We start from the raw sequence: 27,878 nt of genomic DNA, 5'->3' as shown, positions 1-27,878 counted from the left end.
ACTCAGACTAGGGTCAGGCAAATAACAAGTATGCTTTCCAAGGAATCTTTTACATACCAACAGCATGACACACAGTGCAAAACTGCCTCTTAAAAATTTGACCCACTACCACTGATTCACAGAGAGAGCTACTTCAATCACTGATAAATATATTTATGTCAGTACCATGTTTTGTTTATACACACTCAGCAGCTGTAGTTTAATAGTGAGGGCGGAAACATTTTTTTTTTGTTCGCCTTATGTTGCTTTAGGTCTTATGGCGGCGTGGGGCAGGAAGTGACCACGGCCTTAATGAAGGTACAGCCCCAGCATTTGCCTGGTGTCAAAATGGGAAACCACCAAAAACTATTTTCACGGCTGCCAACAGCGGAATTCAAATCCACTATCTCCAAAAGCAAGCTCACAGCTGCGCGCCCCTAAGCGCATGGCCAACTCGCTCAGTAGGTGGAAATACCAATGGATTCCACACTACTCTGGAACTTGTAATAACAACTCTACCTCTAACGACAACCTGTAGTTAAAATTATCAAAACAGTTTTATATACAGATTTCTTTACAATATGGTATAGAAAGGTCTCATACGGAATGAAGTAATAACTTCCCAATTATATAGGTTTGTAACCTTAACACATTTGGACCATTCCCATACCTTCATCTAAGTAATGAAGAAGTACAATAACTGATCCAAATCCTAACTAATGATTAAAATATCCTTCAATCTCACCTGCACTCATGTCCACACTTGCATGAACGACACTTGGGACATGGAAAATGGCACCCAGGACATGTATCATCCAAGCAGTCACATAGATCCCGATCCAGAGCAACTAAAATCCCTTTTTCATCATATAAGCTAGATGACTTCCTCCTAGGATGACAAAAAGACATTGCTTAATGATCTTGATATCAATTTAAAAAAATTGTGATACATAGACTTATAATAACACAAGAAAAATTTGGTGAAATTTCAATAATTTACTGCACATGCTACATGCAGCACCAAAATTAAGTTTCACAATATTGAAAACACTTCAGAGTAAACTAGCTACATATTGAAAGAAGGAAAAAGAAGCAGAAGAAGAAAGCATTACAAAAGCTACTGGCCACAAGTATACACTGAAAGAGTGATAAAAGTATTTCATACAACAAACAAGATACACAGGATTTAATTGGAAGAAGTTATGTTCGTCAAACCAGTAACAGAAGAGACCTTCCTAAGCAAATTCAGCTGATAACATTTTTGCTTACTTTAAAATTTAAAACTGAATTATACACAGTAATTGCTTTTAGATTACTAGTAGATCATATGTTCTGTTAGCTGATGTTCATCTTCAGTTTACTGAAAGTTACAGGCATGAACAACAATACAGCTCAGCAAGAGTCATGGATCTTAGTGCTGGGTATGTCAAGAGGCAGATTGCTGTGTATTGCAAATAACAAGTATTGTAGTTGATTTTGGGATTTCTGTTACCTCGAAGGTAAACATATAACTAAAATCAATGTTTAGGTTCAACACAAAAGGTTGCTGCAAAACATTAACAAGTTACATAATAGAGAGTGATCAGTATGAAAATTTAAAAAACTAATAACTTACTTAAACTTCCTCAGCAAAGCAAAGGAAATTATCTATGCCTATAAAATGTCTGTCTGTCTGGATTCTGAGAAAACTAGAATGTTTTAACAGCTGAAATTTGTACCAGATATAGGTTATTCCCTCTCCTTTAGAAGAACAATACAATAAACCCCTCACAACTATGATTGTCATACTTTTTAAAGAAAAATAATTCATCTCACCACATTGAAGTACCGACTCCATCCATTGGCAGAAGTTTAAACTAAGTCTGTCTCCGAGTTGTCACCTTTCAATTAAACACTACGAAAATGAGAAAAGGTCTTTTTTGTTTAGGTTGCATTTGCTGTGTCTTTGTAGCATGTTTGTTCTGAAGACTACTTTTAGACCTTGCTTTTTAAAAATGTAGCTATCTTGTATGAGCTCTTTTTGATGTACATGAGGACTATATATGTTTACAGGTGTGGTTTTTCTTTCATATTTTTCTTTCTTTAATAATCTATTTACTGTCTTCTTTCACAACCTTTTTTTTTTTTTTTCTATTTGCTTTACATTGCACCGACACAGATAGGTCTTATGGCGACAATGGGACAGGAAAGATCTAGGAATGGGAAGCAATCGACCATGGCCTTAATTAAGGTACAGCCCTGGCAAACCACCTTTTCTATACACAGGTCAATGAAATTCCCAATGGAACCAGAAACTTATTAGATGGTCAATTTTTTAAGACATCAGTAGAAAAAAACAAACTGTCACTCAAAGTATATAGGAAACCCACTCCGACATCGCACACAATAGAGAACAAATCCAGTGACCCAAACACACACAAATTATAAGGACCAAATACAATGATTCACAGAGCAATATCCTTTCCAGAGAGCACTACAGGTTTCAAAAACACAATATGAATAAAACAAATCAGAATCTCAAGAACAAAATTGCAATGCCACATATATAAGCCAAACAAAATGCAATTTCCACACCAGATACAAAGAACACAAAAATGCTGATAGAAACAATCACCATTCAAACTTCAGAGAACACACATAACAGCCCCTATAATTTCACAGACATCACCGCAGATCTGAAATATTTACTCATCGAAAACATAAGCAAATTATTAAACATAGAGGAGGCAATAGAAATACAAATACAAAAAAAAAAAAAAAAAAAAAGCCAGCCAAACCAACCTCGAAGATCACACACACTGGAAAAAAAATTCCCTGCCCATCTTTACGCTACTAGATGTTGGCAAAACAACATTTCACACTATTTCTCTTTAGCTCTTAATTAACCTCACTGAAGTTTACTCTGCTGCAAAGTACATCTGGAATGTGGTTTAGGTTATACCTATCTGTACTAAATACTGTGAATTCAAGCAGCAGTTCACCACTCAGGACCATTTTGTAAGCTATTATTTTGTCACTAAAGATAGTCGTACAAAATACTCTAATTCATTGCTGCACAAAATCAGTATCGTGCATTAATTTTCTAATACATGTAAATGCAGATGGTATACAGCCACATAGCCCTTCTCCCTCTCTGCTGAACAGAGTTGTCCTCCCCTCCATCTGCCTTCTCCTACCTTCCTTACAGACATATTTATGTTACAATCGAGGCTGGTGACCTAACATCAGTCCAGGCTTGGTCGCTGGAGATAACAGACATGGACCCAGGGCAGGCTTTCTCAAAACTACTAAAATACCAATAACAGACTTCAACTTTCATATAATTTGTCACACTTGTTCACACTGCCCTTCACGATTAATGACAAGTTTATGCAATTTAAATAATATTGTACACATAGGCCTATATATGTTCATGGTTAAAAGTGATTTGATAGAATCCGAGGATGTTCCTGCAGAACGAAACATGTCTTTCTGTTACTAATATTTTTTTTATTTTACAGGTACACCCAACTCTCGATTAACCGGGATAATGTAGGGTTAAGGCTTCCCGGATAAGTAAAATCGCGGTTAACCTGCAAAAAGTTAAAAATAGAACCTAATACGTTGCAGTAAAAGCAGCACTTAGCACAATTAATAAATGGGAAAATAAACAGCACTTTTCGTTGAAACTAATAAGGCAAAGAAAAATATTCAGACTACCTGAAAATAATCAGTCACAGTTTTCTGCTTTTATGCTGAGAAACGCTTTTTCTTTATTTTGCTTCTCAAGTTTTTCAAAACAAGTTTTTTGGTGATGAGAGCATCATCCTGGCCCTCCATGTACTCCAGCAATGATTCAACATTTGCCAAGGCATCCGTACGCCTAACTAGTTTGTTGTGCTTGTGCGATGCGAGCAGCAGTTTCTCTCTCCTCATCACTTTCACTTCCCGCTCCCTCCCTGCCCTTTACTTTGTCAACAACCTGTTCGTCTGTCAGCTCTTCGTAGCCTTGGTCGTTCTGGTCACAATCAAACCAAGGACGAAAATTGTCTTCGACAAATTCCTCTCCACCTGGGACAGTTTTAGGGCTTCAGTCACTGTACTAGCTGTATTGATTTCATCAAATCCGAGAAATCCATCATCTTCAGAAATATCTGTATTTCTGTAACTCCTCACACTCGTGAACTTTTAGTGTTTTTGATATTGCGGTTAAGCTGCAACGCAGTTGACCAAATTACGGTAAATTGAGAGTTGAGTGTATGTTGTATTCTCAGTACACAAAAGTCCCATTTAACCCAATCCTGATTAGCTGAACTTCCAAGTGAACCAAATCACTAAAAATCATGCTTGTATCATGCTTTACATGGAAGAACCAGAAAAGGACTTCTGAAAGATGTATTGCTGATCCTTTTCATCATACAGTACTGTAAAATTTTTTTTTTTTTTTGCTAGTTGCTTGACGTCGCACCGACACAGATAGGTCTTATGGCGACGATAGGACAGGGAAGGGCTAGGAGTTGGAAGGAAGCGGCCGTGGCCTTAATTAAGGTACAGCCCCAGCATTTGCCTGGTGTGAAAATGGGAAACCACGGAAAACCATTTTCAGGGCTGCCAACAGTGGGGTTCGAACCTACTATCTCCCGAATACTGGATACTGCCCGCACTTAAGCGACTGCAGCTATCGAGCTCGGTCTATAAAATATTAAAAGGGGAAAAAGACAAACTTTTATTTTAGTACACCAACAACAATGTAGGTACGTATTTGTTTTATTCTAACTGTTGTGTATATATTTTTAAAAAGTAAGTTCACTGTTGGTAAGGCCAGCTGTTTACAACGGTTCTAACGCTATAATGTGTTGACTGTACACAACATCCAGCCCAATGCACACTACAGTACAGGGTGCCGGTACACTCCATCTATGTTTAGCACGTGTACCATTCTGTACCCTGTCAAGGACAAGAGACACCTGCCAGCCAAGATTTGTAAAGTTCAGTACTGTTTTATACTTCATATTTAGCAAGTTAATACAGTAAAAATTATGCCTAGTTTTGTTAAACTATTTTGGTTTATCTGAATTTTCATTCAGTCCCATTAAATTTGGTGAAATTACATTTTGTGTTTTGTCAGACTGGAAAAATGTTCAAGTTATATTAAGTGAATGAATCATTTTCACCATTCCGCAATATGCAACATCTACAAACACCAGACAGAATTCTCATCTTTGAGTTTGCGGAGTGACATCCAACAAAGTTCATTGTAGGTATTTGGACCATTCAGGTGAGGTGAAATTTCACTGGCCTGGTTCTTTCTCAATACGCCGGACTGAGTGGCTTAGACTGTTGAGGCGCTGGCCTGCTCTGACCGCAACTTGGCAGGTTCAATCCTGGCTCAGTCCATTGGTATTTGGAGGTGCTCAAACACGTCAGCCTAGTGTCTGTAGATTTACTGGTACGTTAAAGAAATCATGCGGGACTAAATTCCACCATCTCGGCGTTCCCAAAACCATAAAAGTAGTAAGTGGGACATAACGCCAATAATATTACTAACCTCTGCAGAAACATGCAATTATGAATACATCATTCCACACACATGGTTGACATCAGGAAGGGCATCCGGTCATAAAACTAGACCAAATCTACCCTATGTGGCAGCCCCATTAAACTGGAAAGAAGACCAGGAAGAAGAGTGATTATCACTTAATGTCTCTATGCTACATACTTATATCTTCACTAGCAAATGTACCTGTGCTTCGTTACGGTATTCTACATTGTATACGGATTTCTACGTAAATTACTGTACTCACAGTAAGAAAGATTATATTAAATTGTGTCTGTTGGCATTATGCAAGAAACACCATGGGGAGATCCCCATATGTTGTTTCCGATGTAAGGTGTGTGTTGGGGAGTTTTGATGATAATGGCAGACCATGTTTCCTACAGCCATTCACAATCGAGTTGGGAAGATTCTACTATAACAGCAGGCTCACTTGCCTACTGCCATTCACGATCAAGATGGGGAGTTTTTGTTATAAAGACAAGCCACTTTTCCTAATGCCAGTCTCAGCGGAGTTGAGGAGATTTGATTATAATCTAGAAATACAGCTTTACCTAAAGTATAAGGGATCGAGATACGACAAAAGTCATAGGACAAAAGCTGTAGATATCTCCAAAATGAGCTGTGATTGTGCTATTTGTTTTATGATAAGTCTTACCATTTAGCCAGCAATCACCCTAAACAAAGGTCTGGACCAGCATTAAAAATTGCCTCCATATTTGGACATTTTTCGGGGACAAAAAGTTACACATTTGAACATCTTGAAATGTTTCCTCAAAGGAAAGTGGCCAGGTTTGGTATTGGCACTCTCATACATATGGAGAAATCAAGAAAGAAAGTAATACAGTTAAGAACGTTGACATAATTGGAGATAGGATAATAACACTGAGGACAGCTAGATAGGACAAATATGTAAATACCAAGTGGATGTATAGGAAAATGAAATGTTCCAAACTAGTAAACTCGTGTCCTCATCCCCAGGTGGTGCAGCTCTTTTCAGGCACACCCACATTGGAGGTGAGCAGCATGTACCATTTCAACCACATACCAGCCCTCCTGTCATTCTTAAATTTCTGGCAGTACCGGGGATCGAACCCCACATTGGAGGTGAGCAGCATGTACCATTTCAACCACATACCAGCCCTCCTGTCATTCTTAAATTTCTGGCAGTACCGGGGATCGAACCCGGGCCCCCGAGGACAGCTGCTAATAACACTAACTGATACGCTACGGAGGCGGACATGTCCCTCACTAAATTGTGATTATATGAATTACAGATTTAAGAAAGCAGTAACAGAGGAGAAATTTGGCTGAGGGATTCTTAGGTAATCAGATAAGATGACAACTTATAGTGTTATTACTTAAGCTTGTAAGAGGCAAGGCAGAGGCAAGAAAGAAAGCAGAAAACAGAAGTAGAAGAGAAATACAGTAAAAATTATACCAAATGCCAGAAAATACCTTACAGTGTGAAATAATGGGCTACATTCCACAGTACTGTTGAAATATTAACAGTCACCCTTAGTGCTATTCCCGCAGAATGTCAGCTTGACGCCTCCCTCGCCTTCTACCGAAGGAACACAATAAGTTTACAGAAATGATGATGAAAATGGCATTACGTTACATCCCTGCTAACAAGGAGCCAGAATTGTTGCCATGGTAACTTGCAGGTTCATTATCGGTCAGCGAGGGTGTCCACCATCCAACGCAGAGCGTGAAACCCGCAGAAAATAGTAATTTTCTCCATCATTGGAAGAGCAAGTGAAATTACGTAAATAACAAAAATTATTTAGAATGAACGGTTATTTCACACATACTCTACAAATTTTACAGAAAATCAAGTGTATGAGAAAATATCAAATAACTTGTTTCATCTATCTATAAACCCCCACTCTGTTCCATGATTTTTAAATCCCATGCATATGAAAACTTGCTCCTGGACGAGTATACTCAAAATATGAAGTTTGATAGAGATCTATCCCGCAGTTTCACCATGATGGTGGAACAGACACAAAAGCTACAAACCACTGATACGGTCTTGAATTGACCTAAAACGAATAAACATCTAAAAAAATTTGCAAAATAAAGTAAATAACAAACAGCGGACCCCTTAAAAAAAAATTATATAGATTATAGACTTATGCCTCTTTGCATTCAGTCTACAAGTCTCTGTGAATTTACAAAACGCTGCCACAATCCTCTGTTTGCAACTAGCTCTGTGGCCTCATTTAGTTCTATACCTCTCATCCTTAACCCGCGGTTACTCGCATGGTGAGCGCGGCGCTCACCTTCGTAGTATTTTGCTTCTTGTTGGAATGTTACAAGACCTCCACCTTTGAAAGTCCCTGTACCTTTGTAACAGATTGTTATGAAGGGGATGTGTCAGTCATTTTCATTATCTTTGAAAATAAACACCCGCAATTCATTATTAGGCACGGTAGTGTATGTTTGGTGAGCGGTGCACTCAGTAGCGAGGAACTGTGCTACTTACATTTCGCGCATTGTAATAAGTTAGGATTTGTTTTATGCTTGTGTTTAATATGAAATGTTTATACTGTGGCTGTTGTTAGACAATATTTACAAGTTATTGTGGCATCCGGTGATCAGATACTTTCGTGGTTGGGCGAAACGAAGGAGGAAAGGTCTTGAACATCGAGACTGATGGTAATGAAACAGATGAGGTTTACGAAAGTAATCATAACTCTGTTTCAGAGTGTCTGCAAGTTCTGGGGAAGGAGAGGAACTTTCGTTTATAGCAATCTCTGATATCAATGTACATAGCTTGTTTTACGGCTGGATGCCCTTCCTGACGCCATTCTCAGATGAGGAGTTAATAAAGATGAAATAAATGATGGTGAATAAAGTTGGCTATATAGGTGGAAGGAATCGGCTGTAGTCTATGAATAGAAACTGCCCAGACATTTGCCTGTAAGCGTAAACAGAAAACCATTCTCAGGACACCTAACGGTGGGGATCGAACTCGCGCATCTCCCGAATGTACAGCTTGCCTCCATAGCCACTCCACTCGGCCGTGTTCCTAAATAAATAACTATCTCAGATTGACGTATTAAGAATACCTGCATCATTATATGGGCATATTACAGCCTTTAAACCTAAAGGTGAGCGCTGCGATCACCAGCGAGTAACGGCGCACGTAAAGACCTAGCGAGTAATGCCGGGTTAAGTCATTAGAAACTGAGTTTAACCATTCAACGTCTTGGTCTTTCTCTATTTCTCGTACCTCCATGACTGAGTCTATTATTCTCCTGGGTTACCTATCCTCCTCCCTTTGCCTCACCAGACCCCCTCACCGAAGCTGGTTTATGCATAGAGCTTCATCAAAAGAGTTCATTCCTAACTTAGCCTTTATCTCCTCATTCAGAGTACCCTACTGCCACTTTCCACCTGCTTGCATGAGCATTCATTCTTGCTAATTTTATGTCAGTTACTTCTAACTTTTCAATAAGATATCCTGAGTCTACCCAGCTTTCACTCCCGTAAAGCAAAGTTGGTCTGAAAACAGACCGGTGTAAAAATAGTTTTGTCCAGGAGCTGATTTCCTTCTTACAGAATACTGCTGATCACAACTGCGAGCTCACTGCATGAACTTTACTGCACTTTGATTCAATATCCCTTACTGTACTACTATCCTGTGAGAACGCATGTCCTAATACTGTACTTGAAATTATCTACCTGTCCCAGCTCTGTATCCCCAATATGACATTCGATTCTTTTGGATTTCTTACCTAAACTAACCCCATGGCACTACAGCCCTGAAGGGCCTTGGCCTACCACGCAACCACTGCTCAACCCAAAGGCCAGCAAATTACGAGGTGATGCGTGGTCAGCATGAAGAATCCTCTCGACTGTTAATCTTGCCTTTCTAGACCATGACTGCCAGTCAGATAGCTCCTCAATTTTCTCACATAGGTTGAGTAGACCTTGAACCAGCAGTCAGATCCAGGTTTTTTAAAAAAAACCTGGCCAGGAATCAACCCCAGACACTCTGGGTAAGAGACATGCACACTACTCGAGTACGGAGCTGGCTGAACACACAACCGGGGAAACAGTTCATGGGATGGGCTAATTTCATGTAATGAAAAGTCTCTGAGTGCAGTGCAGAATATAACAGAATACTAAACTACAAGGACATTCCCTCAAATATTATCCATCAAGAGAAGTGTTGTCTTTCAACTACTTCCTCAGTCTTCTTCCCATCAAGATGTGGGAGCACAGCCTACTCTTTCCTCCATATGTCTTAATACTCAAAATCACAAATAAAATTATTATGCACGTTTTAACTGCCTCGGTTCCTAAGGATATATCATTATCATCCAGCAATATTCTACTCAAAATGTAGAAAGTATTGAGATGACTTCTTGAATACAAAGAGAGGGTCTCAAAGGCAAGACAGAACATTATGAAAATTAAAACATTCTAGTGGTAGTGATTCTTGGTTTAAGGAACAAAACTTAAAACATTCTCTACTGACTAGGAGACTTCGCCAACATATCTGCGCCACTTGATCCATTCCCACTACACATGCAGGCCATGGCAAGAACTTGCATCAGTTCAAATTGCAAGACACAACTCCAACCCAATTTCCAGAAAATGAAATTTAAATATTTCGCTTGCGGCACATTTCCACAAGGAATGTGCAATACCAACAAGCAAGCTCTCAACTTCATAAGCTTGTGGTTCATGGGTCAAATCTCACCTCCGTAGTGTTTTTGGAAGTTTGGTTTAATGTTCAGTCCATACATTATTTGAATTTCAAGCTCATTGAAGATACGCACAGTAATATGTATTTACCAATATTGGTTGACTAATGTGCATATTGTCATCTACTTCTCAGTGGAAAATCTGAAATAATGTTCTGAAAATACGAATACCTTATTGTCAAACATTGATTGTTTGAAGAACAATGTATGCCAGTTGTACCTGATGATTACGAGTTTGATAACACAAAGGAATAAGCTGTTTTGTTGTATGTTTGAGTACGGGATTGTGATCAAAGCATTTGCAAAATCTTTTTGACATGTTTCATCGATGTACTTGTCTTGTCATTTATAGAACGGTATATATCATTGTAAGAGTTGTGTTATGACTACGGATTACTACATGAAATTGTTAGTAAACTGATTAAGCGAGTCATTCAGAGAAAGAGATAGGGAATCTGCCACCTGGGCGACTGCCCTAAATGCAGATCAGTATTGATTGATTGATTGAAAGCCCCAAAACATCGGACTCCCAGATTACTACATGAATCCGGGTGGTGCTGAACATAAAAACAAGAGAAACATACGGCAAAGGGCACGTTTTTGCATCCACAAGCAGTATTTAAATCATGAGGAATACTGCGAGCCTGTAAAAAGTCCGACTCATTGGCTGAATGGTCAGCATACTGACCTTCGGTTCACAGGGTCCCGGGTTCAATTCGCGGCCGGGTCGGAGATATTAATCGCTTCTGATAAATTCTTCTGGCTCGGGGACTGGGTGTTTGTGTCCGTCCCAGCACTCTCCTCTTCATATTCACGCAACACACTACACTACCAACTACCACAGAAACACGCAATAGTGATTACAGCCCTCTATATAGGGTTGGCGACAGGAAGGGCATCCGGCCGTGAAACAGGACCAAATCCACAGGTGCAACCCAGTTCGCACCTGCAACACAACATGTGTGGAAAAAGCGGTAGGAATAGAAGAAAAAGAAGACTGCGGGCCTGTAAAAAACAGCAATAAACAAAAATGCAATGTAGGCAAGATCTGATCCCTGAATAATGAGCTCGCTTGTTGCACTGGGCATTCATGGTAAGAATGTGTTGCGTGCTCATGTGTAGCACTCTCAAAATATTCAAAATCTGTTTTCTCCTAAATGGGTGGGAGTTGCACCTCACAATTTGAACTGACAAAGTTCTTGCCATGGCCTGTACATTTATTGAAAATGGATCGAATCAATGGGGACATGTTGGCAAGGTCTCCTTATGAGAATAATTCTCACATGATTTGGGGCATCATGCTTTGCACACCACATCACAGCAACTAAAGATCTACGTCTGAATCTAATTTATTCACCTCTTCGAGATACTCACCTATTGAGCTGCTGCTTGCTCTCTACCATTTCCTTCCTAGTTGTGTATATTGTTGACTCCACACTGCATTCCAAATGAACCATTAAAAAAGACTATTATACTGCACAGTATCATGTTAAACAGAGTATAAGAAAATCTCCACTCTACATTTTCACTTAGAAAGAAGTTCAGATGTTCTATATCAATAAAAAAATTTAAAACGAAATGTCAGCTGAGCTTATACCCAAAGAAGGAAATTATTTCTGAAATTCTTTTCATTGCAGTTATGGCTTGAGTTTTTTTTATGGTGAAAAGCATAATATTTGTAATCAGAATTTTGTTTTAAATCGTAATTATTACTTCTCTTATGATGGAAAATGCAGAGAAAATGGTAACATTACAATTTACACATTTAATTTACATATATATGCTACAGCTAAAGTATAATAGCAGTAATGGTAAGTTCTCCTCTCACATAATTAGGAGAACTTTCTAAGTAGGTCTAGTTATGATACTACGAGTGCTGACCACTGAAAGAACTATTACAAACAAACAAAAAAATAAATGTTCACTGCCATGGTGCTTAATCATGTCAATATCATGAAAAAACAAGAGTTTAATAAAACCAATCCATATTTGAAGGCAACTACTTTTGTTCCTCCATATGGCTCTGGAAAATGTACCTAAATTCAAAATATACTTGCAGTTATTTTGAGTAATGTAGCATGTAAACAAACCTCAACTTCCTCCTTAAATTGCAACATATTAAGGGTAATAAATAATAATAATAACAATAATAATAATAATAATAATAATAATAATAATAATAATAATAATAATAATAATAATAATAATAATAACATGAGCTACATACATGAAAAACATCTACCAAAACAAAATTAAAACATTACAAGACAGTGGTTCAACCAGGGATGACATACGGAAGCAAAACTTTTTTAAAGTCCCTCTGAGAAACAGAACTGAAAAAAAAATCCTAAAAGTAGAGAGAAGATAGCTAGAACATGCACAAATAAAAGATATCAAAAAGATGGACAATGTTGGATAGTGCCAAATGAAGTGGTATACAGAGAAATGGAGCCCACCACAGATACTAGCCTATACGGAAGACGACCTCTTTTTTTTTTTTTTTTTTTTTTTTTTTTCCCTTATACAAGGGGACAACTCTGGAATCTGAAGCAACAAGTAGTAGGATACATACATAATCATTATACACAGTTATGCCTTGCAGAGTTCAGTTTGCAAGCCTCTGTGAATTTACTAAATGTCGCCACAATTCTCTATCTGCAACTAGTGCTGTGGCCTCATTTAGTTCTATACCTCTTATTTTTAAATCGTTAGAAACTGAGTCTAACCATCGTCGTCTTGGTCTCCCTCTACTTCTCTTACCCTCCATAACAGTCTATTTTTCTCCTAGGTAACCTATCCTCCATTTGCCTCACGTGACCTCACCACCGAACCTGGTTTATGCGTACAGCTTCATCCATCGAGTAGTAGGATGGATTAAGAAAATTAGGGAGAATATGGAAGAACTAGAAATAACTCTGGACAATTTACAAAACCATACCTGCCAACTATTAGAAATCAAAAACAGGAAGATTCTTTTCCATTCTTGGATTTCATCACGTACACTGCGCCGCGGTCTCGATGTAAAAAGGACAAGATATAAGGCATACATACAATAGTTACAGTTACAATGCGACTTGACCATTAAATTTAAAATCTTAAACCAAGAAAACATAAAAATGGTTACAAGAAATTGTACCTAATCATTCTCATTTATGATGCACACATACGAATAATATTTATATCACACCGACATACGGAATAAAATGCATAATGGTTTCCTTTATCGGACTGTAAAATTAACGGAAATTCAATTTTATACGCATCTCTGAACACTTCGAGATAACATTTATGTTTTGTGGCCAAAACTGTCACCGACACAACTCCCTGAAATACATTCAAGTCAATAAAATTATGAAGTAAGAATGAACTTTAATGCACTGAATTAAGCGAAACTACCACATACAAAACCGATGAATATGTCTCATACATTATTACGACTTTAACACAGGGAAAAGCACAGAACCACAAGAAAAAACACGTGGCCTACATCTCCCATGAAACTATGCACAGAACGATGTTAAACAGTGCACGAACCACACAATAAAAAACTCATTCCTTCGTCCTGATTAATTAACAGAGTCCGTGGCCTCTCTCACTTGTAGGACGATTGCCGTCTGGAATTCCCAGATGTAAGGCAAACACACTGCTATAGCGAGAGGGAAACACGATACACGAAGGCGGACGGACTATACACGCCAAATAAAGCATCAAATGAATACACCTGAAAATGACGTTACATAAATTACACAAGCACAGAAAAATTTATCCTAGGGCAGGGATGGCGAACCTATAACGTGTGCCACTAGGTGACACGGGAACACGCCTTCTATGGCACGTCAGACAATATGCTAACATATTTTAATGTTTTTAACATGTAATAAGTGTAAAATCTTGCAAGAAAGTATATTTCAACATTACGCTTTAATTTAAAAAAAGTCTTGACAATGTTTTGGCCAATTTCTTTACAAATTTTGTTAGGTTAAAACAAAAATATATCTTATTCCTAAATTTCACCTTTTTCAGTGATGTTTCCAAAGTAAAATCATGAAACATTCAGTCTAACATTTCTTTTTCTTTCTGCAATTTGATTTACATCGCACCGACATAGATTAGTTTTATGCTGACGATGGAGTAGGAAAGGGCTAGGAATGGGAAGGAAGCAACCCAGCATTTCCCTGGTGTGAAAATGGGAAACCACAGAAAACCATCTTTAGGGCTGCCGACAGTGGGGTTCGAACCCACTATCTCCCAGATGGAAGCTCACATCTGTGTGACCCTAACCACACGGCCAACTCGCCCAGTCAGTCTAATGGATTTATATGTAATGCAATCTAAAAGTGAAGTCAAATGAAGGGTTTTCATGATTTTAAGGGAAAATAAACAGTGGCACACTAGACAGTAAAATGTAATAAACAGGATCTTAACTGACATGCTAGTCAGAAGAGGTTTGCCATCCCTGTCCTAGGGAAAGATTATTGACCGTACTGGAGGTTATATTGTTAAAAAATAGGAAGAAGTAAAATTAAATTGGAAAACCGAAAGGCGAATTAAAAAACTGAAGAACTAAACAAAAATGCGATTGCTGCAGAGGGAGTTCTTGAGTACCACAATGCTGTTCATCATGGGAGCTACTAAACTAAATTATTTCCTGATTCTGAAATAGGGAAAAATATTCACTGTGCTCGTATAAAGCCTGAGGCCATTGTCAATAATGTACTTGGACCTCACTGTGTAGAAAGTGCCATTAAACAAGTCAAAGACGTATTATACATTGGTGTTTGTACGGATGGCAGCAATCGTGGGAATATAAAACTGTTTCCTGTGCTCATGCAGTATTTCGACTACAGGAATGGAGGGCTGCAAGAAAAGTTAATTGACCTGCACAGTGTTAGTAATGAAAAAGCTGCAGCAATCTCTTCAGTGGTGTTAAATGTCCTGCAACAAAATAGAATTTTGGAGAAGTGCATTGCTATTGGAGGAGATAACTGCAATACAAATTTTGGTGGCCTAACCTCAAATCTCAACTTAATGGAACCTTGATTGGAGTAGGCTGCCCAGCACACATGTTGCATAATTGTGTTCAACATGGAGTTGATTTACTGTCGATTGACGTTGAAAGCATTGTGTTAAAAGTGTTCAACTACTTTTCTACAGTCACCATAAGGAATGAAGAGCTAAAAACTTTTTGTGAATTTGTTGATGTGAATTACAAATCCCTATTGAAGCATACAAAGACTCGTTGGTTGTCACTTTTTCCAGCTGTTGAAAGGATGCTTGAACTGTATCCAGCACTTCGGTCTTATTTTCTATCTGTGGATAACCTGCCAATAATTTTGAACAAGTTTTTCACCAATAAGTTACATGAAATGTATTTAATACTTCGCCAGTCTTTAATGTCAGCCTTTCAAGAAAACATTCTTCATGTTGAAAAGGAGAATAATTCCATTATTGAAGTGAAACAGGCACTTGAAGAAACTGTTGGCATTTTACAAGCTTGTTTTTCAAATAATTTTGTTCCTACGAAAGTGAAAGAAATGACGAAAACTTTGAAGGAGGAAGGGTTGCAGGAAGACTGATTCCTTCATGAAAGAAGTCCATGATGTATATAAAGTATGCCTGGAGTACCTTGGAAAATGGTTACAACCACTTGAAGAATTCAGTACTTTTAAATGGATGACCTTAACTTCAGATTTCAACTGGACTGACCTTGAAGATGCTGTTAAATATCTTAGTGCTAAAGGTGTACACATTGATGATGTTAGATTATTTGACCAATTTGTAAATCTTCAAAAATATGTTACAGTGCTAAAGCAGAATGAAACTTTCTTGAAGGAACCAGTCCATAAAAAATGGGCTGGTTTTCTAAATAGTATCAATATTACATGTTCTTCCAAGCTACTGAAATTGGCAATGTATTTTGCAATTCCTGCACATAATGCCAACGTAGAAAGAATTTTTTCTTTAATAAATGCACAGTGGACCAAAGAAAGAAAAAGGTTAAGTGTTGACTCAGTGAAATGGTTGGTGTCAGTGAAATTTAACATGAAATACTTCACTTGTGACTAGTTTTATGACTATTTAAAAGACAATAAGGAGTTGCTCAATAAAATAAGCAGCTCTGATAAGTACAATCAACATGAATAAGGTGTCAGTGACATTCCTGCTTTCGAGACTTCACTTGTGGCCAAGCAATATGAATAAGGTACGCTAAATAAATGGTTTTAACAAAAAATTTAAGAAATTTTAATGATGTCTTGGTTTTGTCCTGCATTTTGAACTCAAAAGTCCTGCTTTTGAGCCGTTGTCATCTGGCAACCCTAATTTCAATAGGTTTAAAAATCAGATTCTGCCTCTCTGAAAACAGAATCTTTTTATAAACAGATTGCTCAACATCTACTGAAACTAGTGGTGAAAATTTAGCTTTTATTTTAAACTCTAAATTAGCACACTTTATTAGTTTTCCAATTTCTGGATTCTTTGATAAACTTTACTTCAGTCTGTATTATGTAAATCAATCCAACATGCTGTTCACAAACTCCACTGGGTCTCCTTGGACATTGTTGCTTCACGATAGCACTCAGCAGATTTGGATTCCTCAACAAAGCCTTTGCTTGCGCTGCAGCAGCAGATTCTTTATCATCTAAGCACAACAAAAACTATTTAATCTTGTTAAAATTCTCACTTAGAAAAATGGCACACAAAATCCATGTTCCCTAACTGGTTATAAAGGGAAACTTGGGCAATGGCAAGCATGTCATCTCTCTGTAACAGTGTATTCTATTGCGAGCCTTAATGAGCATCTTCTTGAGTTCGCATTTGAAGGAATTTGCTATTCAGCTCAGACTGCTTTGCATACCCTGTGTAACGTGTGAGCAACACATGTTACGTGATAGAAATTGGGATATAGAGGTTTCAACTGTCCAAATGCTGAGAACTTAAGTTGTGCCTCACCAGTAACAACTTGCCATATTTTCTTGTACAGTATTATTGAGGGCCAGAGCTTGCTGCAGCAGTCATTGAAACTCGGCACATTGCAAACAACATTGGCTCTCACAAGGACATTCAAAGACATTACAGCCAACATATAAATGCACTGGACATTCGATGTGAAAATATTTGTATAAAATAAAATTAAATACAGCGTGATCAGATATGCTTTACTCTAGCGCGAACGCCGTTTTTCCTATAAGCGAGTTCCTTGCTCATTCACAATGCATGCAAAGTGGATGATGCAGTATGCCACCACATGGTTTGCTCCCCGAACTTGGCCTTTGTTTTTGTATGCCCACACATCCCTGCTAGCTCACCATGTAAACGTGCCCAGTGTCAGTCTTATTTCAACTGTTCCCAAGTGTGTTCTTAATCCTGTAATGAGCCATAAGGGGTGTATTATGGCTCATACCTTTTGAACGGCACAGCATGTCTTCATGAACGATTCATGTGTGTTAAACCAGCTCATTTTCAAAGACGATTTCAAGAAAGATTCCTGGGCGTACATGTTCCCAGTCGTAAAACAGTTCACAATCTTAATAATGAACAAAAAAAAAAAGCAGCATAGGGTTCTCACCAAAGAAAAATTAGATGGGTCATAGTAGTCTTCAACAAGTGGGAATTCCATACGAGTCTGTGCAAAAAGTTACTGAATTATTGCACTTGAAGCTGTTCGAAGATGCAAAAAATCTGTGTATGGTGTGCCATCAGTGGTGAAAGAATCTTTGGATTTTTTTTTTAGAATATGGCTGATTCTGTTATGTATGTCAATACCACACTAACACCCTTTATCAGAGAAATAACTAAGCGGGAACATGATTTTCCATTTTTACAACAGGGCTCTACGACTGCTCACGCTGCGAACAATCCCAGGAATTTGTGGCCTCATCACCTCCACCCCTTCAGAATTTATCAGCCTGAGATGCAAGTTAGCTAAAGAATGGGGTGCTTTCTCCCGTGTGATCACGAACGTCCAGGGGATCAGATATGGCACTTGAAGAAGAATAAGACTATTATATCTGGGATAAATTTAAAAATGCTGAGCACTAGACAAACCCACACACCATACAAGACCTGAAACCATATTCATCAGGAAATTGCTAGGATTTTTCAGTATGAACTACAATGAGTGATGAATAATTTCTTATGTCAAAAACAGATCAGATGTAAGGCTTTTCAGGCGTTTGCTCTATTAACCAGCGTTTCGTCTCAGGTCTGACACTAGACTCATCAGAGTGGGATGTGTCGGACCCTACCCACTGACGCTGGGGTGTATGCAGGTGAACTTATCAGAAGCCCTTATAAGAGGCACAGTCTGATAACTGCATACGGGAGATAAATCTCCACAATGGAATTATTGCCCACCTAGCAATTCCAAATGGAAAATTCTAAATTCCCATGGAGGAATTAGATATTTTTCACCAATAGAGCACCAATATCTAATTCCTCCATGGGAATTTAGAATTTTCCATTCGAATAATTTCTTAACAAAGTGCCACAAATGAGTGGGAGAATGAAGGCATAATCTGATAAGTAATGAACTTAAAATTGTTTGTGTTACTGTTGTTTGGTTTATTTTTCTGCTACTGATATAGAACTGCATGCAGCAAATGAGCGTGCGTTAGCCCATAGTAAAAACAGTGTGCCGGAGGGAAGCAAGTCTGATAACCTTGTAGTATCGTATTACCTTTCTAACAGAAGTTCCCAGTTTAGGCTAGCTTCCAAATCAGCATTGTGAAGTAATGCTAAACTGGCATAGCAGCTAACATGTTAATGCATTTATTCTTACATGAATAGACTTCAATGTGGTAACTAATCACTCAATAGTCATAATAAAATGCCCATTACATATACTTCCTAAGTACAATCTCCTTCTGAGAATTTGTGATCAATCACTAATATTAATCTCAATCAGATAGCAAGCTGATCTATTATCTATATATATATATAGGAACATATCCTGACTGACTCAATCATCATCACCGAGCCAAAACTAATGACATAAAGAAACAAAATTTTGAGGATACATTTATATTACAATGTAGGTGCTCGCTAAGGGAGAATTTTTGGATATTCCATCGCTAACAGGATGAAAAGGGGGGTGAATTTTTAAAATATCTATATCTCATAACTTTAAAAGTTTACAGATGTAAAATTTGGTATTTGGAATCTCCTTTAAACATAAAGTATTTTTTGTTTTTGGAAAATCCAATTAATGGGGATTAAACAGGAGTGACAAATGGGATGAATTATTAGAAAGACTATATCTACAGTATATCTCAGAAACGTAAAATGTTTACAGATGTAAAAATTGGTATTTGGAATCTCCTGTAAAAGTAAAGAAACATAGGTAATTTATTTTCGGAAACTCCACTCAAGGGGAACTAAAAAGGGAGTGAAATTTTAAAATGAGCATGTCTACAGCATATCTCAAAAACGTAACATGTTACAGAAGTGAAAATTTGTATTTTTTTTATCTCTATTAAAAATAAAGAACTTTTTTGTTTTCAGAAAAAAACAATTCAGTGGGAGGTAAAAATTACTGAAAACGGGGTTGAATTCTTTTTATTAGGATACTGATATCTCAAAAACTGAAGACATTACCAATGTGAAATTTGGTATTTGGAATCTTCTTTAAAAATAAAGAAATACGTATGTTTTGTTTTCAGAACTCCACTTAAGGAGGGGGGGGGGAGAGGGGAGGGTTGAAAAATTAGTTGAATTATTTATATGAAGATACCATTATCTCAAAAACTAAAGATGTTGCAGACGTGAAAATTGGTATTTGGAATCTGCTTTAAAAGTAAAGAAACATGTATTCCCTTGATTTTGGAAAATCCAATGATGGAAAGGGGGGGAGGGGGTGAAAGAATTGAAAAATAAATAGAATTAATTGTATGAGGATACTTACATCTAACAAAAACTGAAGTTGTTTTCGTTTTTCTTTCTTTACGTCGCACAGACACAGATAGGTCTTATGGCGATAATGGGATAGGAAAGGCCTAGGAATGGGAAGGAAGCTGCCGTGGCCTTCATTAAGGTACAGCCTGGTGTGAAAATGGGAAACCACTAAAAAACACCTTCAGGGCTGCCGACAGTGGGGTTCGAACCCACTATCTCCCAGATGCAAGCTCACAGCTGCGCAGCCTTAACTGTAGGGCCAACTCACCCGGTAACTAAACTTGTTACAGACATGGAAATTGGTATTTGGATCTCCTTTAAAAACAAAGAAAAATGCATTTTGGGGGGAAAAACATCTTGGGGGTGGGGGTGAAAAGTAGCTGAAATCCTTTTGACACATATCTCAAAAACTGAAGATGTTACAGTCATGACAACTGGTATTTAGAAGATCCTTTACTAATAAAGAAACAAGTTTTTTCTGGAAAAATTCACTTAAGGGGAGGAATGTGAAAGGAAGTGAAAAAAGTGAATTCCTTTAATGAGGATACTTATATCTCAAAACTGAAGGTAACAGATGTGAACATTGGCATTTGGAATCTCCTTTAAACATAAAGAAATACCTTCTTTTTTTCAAGGGGGTAGGGGATAAATTTAATGGCAGTGGGGTGAAAAAGGAGTTCAGACCAATTGATTTTACTGTTCATAATGTACTTGATTCTGATCATAAACCAATCATTTTATAGTGCTATTAAAACAATGTGCGTGTTCTGACAGTTCGCAGCACGTGGCGCCGAACAAAGGAGTGGGAGCGCTGTGTTGCCACATGATCCGGCAGGAGTTACTACATCACAGTTAACATCTCTCGTTCTGCGCTAGGCTCTGTGGAAAATAATATCAATTAACGGCGATCATGAAAGAGTTAGAAAAACGTTAAATATCGTTGCTATTATTCCAAGATGGCTCAGCAGTAATTTTATCAGCTCAAATATCGTAAGACAAACTCCTCATTCCCCTTCCTCATAGGCTTTAACCAGTCGGGTTTTGCCCGGTGTTGATAACCTGTCATGTGATGGTCCAATTACATCCACTCCCTCTCTTTCCCCTTCACCTTCTTCCCAAAGCTCCTTTTCTTTCTTTTCTTTTTCTTTCCCTATTCTAATTATTGTAGCTTGAGAAATTTTAAAGCTGCTGCTGTTCTTTCTACAACTTTGTTAACGTCTATCAGTGGGCCTCCATTTTTCCCTTCAGCCTCAAAATATTCCCGTAAGGCACATACCATATCGCGAGCTTGACCACGAATAGCGAAGCCATGCCTCCCCATTACGCTCGCCTTTTTTCTAGGCGAATGAATTCTAGGTCGCCCTCGTTGTTTAGCGGCGCTCTGAACGGATTGCAACATTTTGAGTTCAGTAAATGAGACGGTGTTAAAATTACACTATACTACACAATACTATAATTTACACTACACTAGAATGCCAGCCTCGATAATGATACACTTATTAACACGAACACAATAGCACTATAATATTTAGTTGATTTAAAAAACACACTATACAGACAATGAAATCTCTCAAAGTAGACATTGTTAGCCCAGCCACATGTGCTACGGTATACTATATTGGCAACGTGGAACTCGGACCGACCGCCTCAGGAAGCTTTCAGACAGCGGGGATAGGAAAAGGGAGAGTGCATGCCGAGCTGGGATTGGCTGAAACGGGAGGCGTGTACTGGTTGCCATAGTAACTGCCACCTCCTACTACCACGCTGAGAGCTGTCAGAACACGCACATTGTTTTAATAGCACTATAATCATTCCTAGGTTTGTTTTCAAAAGCCATCTTTTCCTTTAGAGAACTTAAAGTTGGATTACAGTAGATTCTCCTGGCATATAAATAAAAATTTAAACACATATGAAATAAACAATAGGAATGATATTGACCGTGCAATTGTTCACCTCTATAATAAGGTCAATAATGTAAGGAAGTATATCATTTGTATCACCAAAAATCCTGCGCACTTGTTTACGTGCGACAATGGTGCTGATCACATTGTCAGCAATGACAATGGCAGCAGATGTAATTTACAGCCAAGTAGCGGTCTTGCGTCTTGCATCTTGCTGCGGAATCCAGAACATCAATATTAATGAAAATCCACAGCCTATTTCCAGTCATTCAACCAGGTCAGGAATGGTATGAATGAAGCAGCGAGCGAGGATAAGAAATGTGCCTGCTGCCGAAAACTGTCACACGCCTCTGGGGCAATGATAAATGAATGACAGATGAAATGAAATGTTAATGGAGTGTGTTGCTGGAATGAAGGATGACAGGGAAAACCAGAGTACCCGGAGAAAAACCTGTCTTGCCTCCGATTTGTCCAGCTCAAATCTCACATGGGAGTGACCGGGATTTGAACCGCAGTACCCAGCAGTGAGAGGCCGGTGTGCTGCCACCTGAGCCACTGGAGGCTTTCAATATTATTATTATTAATAATAATAATGATAATAATAATAATAATAATAATAATAACAACAACAATCATTATCATCATCCCACTCCAGTCGCCTGGGTGTGGTTAATAATAATAATAATAATAATAATAATAATAATAATAATAATAATAATAATAACCTAAATTCAACTAATATCACCCAACCTAATAATAATAAATAATAATAATGTTCTGGTCCGTCGTCAAAATTTGTAGACCGTGCTGAAAAAGGGACCTGGCCGGGTAATGACTAGAAATTCAGTCCGGCCGCAGGTTCAGTACCGCCAAGGCACCCAAGACGACACTACACCGGATCTCCTCAAGGATTTGATCCATATTTAAAATGCTTATAGGGAAAAATGGCAAAGATTTAGGGACCCAACTGACCGGGCGGAATACCTGGAGCCAGCCCGGGGAGTATGAAATCGATTGCTGGAAAGAAAGATTGAAAAATGGGAGGAACTTTGCCGTCAGATCGCGAATTTTGGCGGATTATATATAAAATGTTAAGCATTCAATTATAAATTTCAGCATTAAAATAGATCACATTTTTAGGAAGGTGAAAACTGATGTAAAATGATACGGTATCCAAAGTATATGAGAGGACAGATCCTTCCTTTTATGCTTGCCAGGGACCCACCAACCTGCCCCTAAAATCATTCTTTACTATATAGAAAAATGAAATCAGATACTACAACAATCTGTGAAGTGCAGCAATTTCCTGTGTTGATATTGGCTACAGGGCAGTTACTTTTGCTTCAGATACAACTTGCATCATATCTCGTCCACTGCTACCCTATTCCATGAAAATGAAACCGCAGAATTCAAAAGTGACCTGTTACAATATGTGATGGTTGTAGTTACACTCAATGGGACCTAAGGAAATTAAGCACCATTGTACAGCATGCAAGAAAAACCTACAACTTAAAATCAGTGGAACTCAATTTTTAATTACCAAACACCCTTTGCTTGCCCCCAGCCCAACGGTCTTGTCACTAGCCATACCTAGTCAATCCAGACCAATGGTCTTGTCAGTAACCAGGTACTGACAGAGGATACTAGAGGCCTGTGGACCACTTTGCGGCTCTAACCAGGAGACATTTCCCCCAGCCCAATAGTTTTGAAATAGCCAGACCAAACTAATCTAGACCAATGATCTTGTCACTAACCAGACCTTATCAGTCCTGACCAATAGTCGCGTCACAACCCAATTCTTCGTCACTAGCCTGACCTAAGTTCATAAGTTGGCACCCATGGGTAGTACGCTGTGATGCTGTGTGAGCTGCACCATGTTGTATTCTTAACCTCTCTTTTGCAAACTAGTTGGTAAAGATTTACAGTCTCATCCTAATCTGCTACACACCATAATTTTAAGTGGGTTACAACTCTACACACCACCAATAATAATCATCTGGTTCTCTTGAGAACAGCTCCCGCTGACAGAATCTACTGTAAAGTAATCCAACATAGCCTTCTACAGGCTGTCTCAATTTAATTTAAGGAAATATTGACTAATAATTTTTAGTAAAAAAGGCATATAGGCCTATGTCACTGCTAACAATATCACATTTACCACCCTTTCATTAATTTATCAATCGCCTTCACATTGTTGATTAAAAAATCAAACTAGGGGGCGCAGGGTTAAATTCTAGGGACACCGACACACAGGTCATCATTCATGGACAGATTCCGACTGGTTGGCTGAATGGTCAGCGTACTGGCCTTCGGTTCAGAGGGTCCCGGGTTCGATTCCTGGCTGGGTCGGGGATTTTAACCTTCATTGGTTAATTCCAATGGCTCGGGGGCTGGGTATTTATGCTGTCCCCAACATCCCTGCAACTCGCACACCACACACAACACTATCCTCCACCACAATAACTAGCAGTTACCTACACATGGCAGATACTGCCCACCCTCTTCGGAGGGTCTGCCTTACAAGGGCTGTGCTCGGCTAGAAACAGACACACGAAATTTTTAAAAATCGACAGATTATGCATCGTTCAGGTGTGGCCGTTTGTATACATTTCAATACCACCATTATTCGAGATGGGTAGCCAGTGGTCGAGATGCCACTGGCCTCCACAGACTGATCGGTACATAAATGTACTCAACAAAGTACTGGGCGAAGCTACAGAGAAGAGCACTCACGGTTTAGTAACATTAGCGACCGCTAGGTGGCGCACGCCAGTTCACTGTCGCACTAGCAGCGCTGAGAGGGAGCGCAGAGAGGAACGACAATGCTGCCAACTGTTGGTTGGGGTTACTTTCATTCCTTATAGCTGTCTTCTTGTTGATTAGCAATGGCTGTTTGTACTGGGTGTGACATTAAGGTGAATACGTTTTCGGTTGATTTTAAGGAGAATCAAGACAATTTAATTCTCTTCCTTGAAGGACATAGCTTGATTAGTACTACTAGGAATTGCGGCAAGTGCGGTCATAGTGTAAAATTGACTACACTTAAAAATAAGAAGATTTTTTTTGCGTGCTGTCGTCGTGTTGAAGGCGGGAAACAGTGCGGCTGGAAAGAGAGTGCTAGGAAGAACACTTTCTTTGCCGGCTCAAGACTTCCATTATTTGACATCGCACTCTTTTGTGTACTGTGGTGTAATTTGCCGAAACCTATTACTGCGTTCGTAAAGCAGGAATTAGGTTTCGCACCAAGTACTATTGTTGATTGGTGCAGTTTCTGTCGGGAGGTGTGTATTAATTGGGTACACACCAAGAAGAAGAAAATCGGTGGTCCAGGCATTTTCGTCGAAATTGACGAGAGTAAGTTCGGCAAGTCTAAATACCACAGAGGGCGGCATACTGAGGGACAGTGGGTGTTTGGTGGTGTCGAACGGGGCAATTGTAAAAACTTTTTTGTTGTGCCGGTTGAAAGACGTGATAAGCATACCTTACTGGCTGTCATTCAGGAATGGGTTTTGCCCGGAACTATCATCATCAGTGACTGTTGGAAGGCATACGATTGCCTGGAGGATGAAGGTTTCCTTCATTTACAAGTGAACCATTCGGTTCAGTTTATAGACAGTGGTCGAAGCGGGCGTGTGAACAGGCGGAATAGAAGGGTTATGCCTAATGATAGGCCACCTGTTCACACGCAAAACATTGAAAATAGGTGGTGCCATATGAAGCACGGGAGTTTCTCCGTTCCAGGGTTTGGAAGGAAGAAGGCCCACTTTGTCGGGTATCTGGCCGAGTTTCTCTTCAAAGCGAACTTTCCATTACACATTCGTGTACACGAGTTTTTTAAGGCCGCTGGTGAACTATACCCTCCTCTCCATTAAGTCAAGTGTATGTTTGTTTGAATTACGTTTTTTTAATTATTAATAAATTTTGTAGTATTCCTTGCATTTTAACTATTCATTGAGTAAAGCAAAGGGGGACTCTGGGCCTAAGCCCCCCGGTACGATTATTTGAGGAAAAGTGAGGTTATCGTGAAGTATTACTTGCATTTCAAATATTCACTCGGTAAAGAAAGCATAGGGGGTCTGGGGGCCTAAGCCCCCAGGTACGAGGATTTGAGGAAAAGTGATGTTATCGTGAAGTATTACCTACATTTGAAATATGCATTCGGTAAAGCAAAGGGGGTCTGGGGGCCTAAGCCCCCAGGTAGGAGGATTTGTGGAAAAGTGAGGTTATTGTGAAGTATTTCTTGCATTTTAGAACCTCTGAATGACTTTTTTTCTTGCCGTGCGGACAGTATGCGCCGCGGCCATAGTTAAGAGCCTCTTGAAGGGAGTGTGGCTCCCGAAGGGAGTGTGGCTCCCGAAGGGAGCCACTGTTCTCATGACAGAGCTTGGCCTGAATTTAAAATGATAGGTTACAGTTACTAAATTACATTTTTTTCTTGCCGTGCGGACAGTATGCGCCGCGGCCATAGTTAAGAGCCTCTCGAAGGGAGTGTGGCTCCCGAAGGGAGCCACTGTTCTCATGACAGAGATTGGCCTCGAGGTGCAAAAATACCTTAAAGCTAATAAAATAATGATCTTTATATTTCGCACCGAGGCCATTTCAAACTTCCCTGGCCGCTTCGTAGTTTTTTTTTCTGCAACGGTTGGTAACAAATTCTCGGCCTCATGCTAGGTGTCACTGACGTCATCCTCTTACTTACGTGAACCAATCACCGTTAGAAGTGGTTAGAAGCAATGGAGTATGGCGTCTGAAACAGTATTTCTTATTATAAAAGTAAATATACTTCTAGGGGCGGGTGGGTTGGTCTCTGGCAAGCGTATTGAACACATCTCTCTTCCTCGATCATTATAAGGTAAAATTGGAATCATTTCAAGTAACATTCTATGTAATAATCGTTGAGTGCCCTTCTCTGTATTTTTACCACTACTTCATTAAAGGGCTGCAGGATGTGAAAACCAGCCAAAATACAGTAAAAGTTTACCATTTCACATAATATGCGGATGAAGGCGAACTCTTACCCAGTGGCGCTTATCTTCCTGTTTAACTTCCTTCTCTCACGATTGCTTTTTTCGGGATCAAAATTTTCCATAAACTTCATGTTCTGGCCTCTTCTCGTCTTTTCCATTTTGCTGCGTCCTGAAATAAATATCGATCATAACACTGGGCATTGCATTCATTGTACAGTAATTTCAAATAATACCCAATTAACGGCAAGAATTTCCTATGTCCTAAGCGAAACAATAACTTGCCTTAATCACACCTGAAACACGACAATACGATATACAGGTCCGTCGTACAATCACTCAATCTTGCACACAGGCACACACCTTGTTGATAGCCGCTCTCTCTGTATCGCTCTGTGTACCTGTCACCGCCGTCTCGATCCTCCTATACTGCCTGCTCTATGCGAGCCTTTTTGCGACTACGCTGCGAGAAAATTTCTCCGTTAGATGGCAGACATAGACGCACAATGGTCTAAACTTATTCTAATGATGACAGCCTACAAAACACCATGCAGTATGGTCATATGTTCACTGAAGCTCGTAAAATGCATCAGTAATATTAAATATCGGCAATATTACCTGCACGAAGTCGCAGTTGGCCTCTTCATGCACAATTTAAAGATTTTCCTGGACGAAGGCTTGGAGTGGTACCGTACTTTTTGTGTTCTTGCCAACGCAATATCAAATAATAGAGGTCTTACGAACTTGGTTAGGATAATATCACTAACATTTTGCTGATGTTCTTTGACCTCACACTGTAACAAAACACATTCTGAAAGATTTTTAATATTTGTTTTACGTTGCACCGATACAGATTTGTCTTATGGCGATGATGGGATAGTAAAGGCCTAGG

The 27,878-nt window shown here is 39.0% G+C and overlaps 1 protein-coding gene across 2 annotated transcripts in view; it reads right to left on the bottom strand.

Annotated features, from left to right (window-relative positions):
• Nucleotides 1–27,384, bottom strand: part of LOC136857280 (ARL14 effector protein) — a 39,124-nt gene extending 11,740 nt beyond the window's left edge. The window contains exons 1-4 of one of the 2 annotated variants that reach the window (XM_068225123.1): nucleotides 27,272–27,384; nucleotides 27,041–27,158; nucleotides 11,605–11,667; nucleotides 725–868 (exon numbers count right to left, since the gene is read on the bottom strand). In XM_068225123.1, coding sequence (XP_068081224.1) covers nucleotides 725–868; nucleotides 11,605–11,667; nucleotides 27,041–27,147 — 314 coding nt within the window. In that variant the 5' untranslated portion in view covers nucleotides 27,148–27,158; nucleotides 27,272–27,384. The remainder of the gene's footprint in view (nucleotides 1–724; nucleotides 869–11,604; nucleotides 11,668–27,040; nucleotides 27,159–27,271) is intronic. The other variant, XM_068225124.1, reaches the window with a different exon arrangement.
• Nucleotides 27,385–27,878: the final 494 nt, after the last annotated feature.

This window comes from Anabrus simplex, chromosome 1, assembly GCF_040414725.1.
Source record: "Anabrus simplex isolate iqAnaSimp1 chromosome 1, ASM4041472v1, whole genome shotgun sequence".
Classification (NCBI taxonomy): domain Eukaryota; kingdom Metazoa; phylum Arthropoda; class Insecta; order Orthoptera; family Tettigoniidae; genus Anabrus; species Anabrus simplex.
This window is presented reverse-complemented; position numbering and strand designations above follow the sequence as displayed.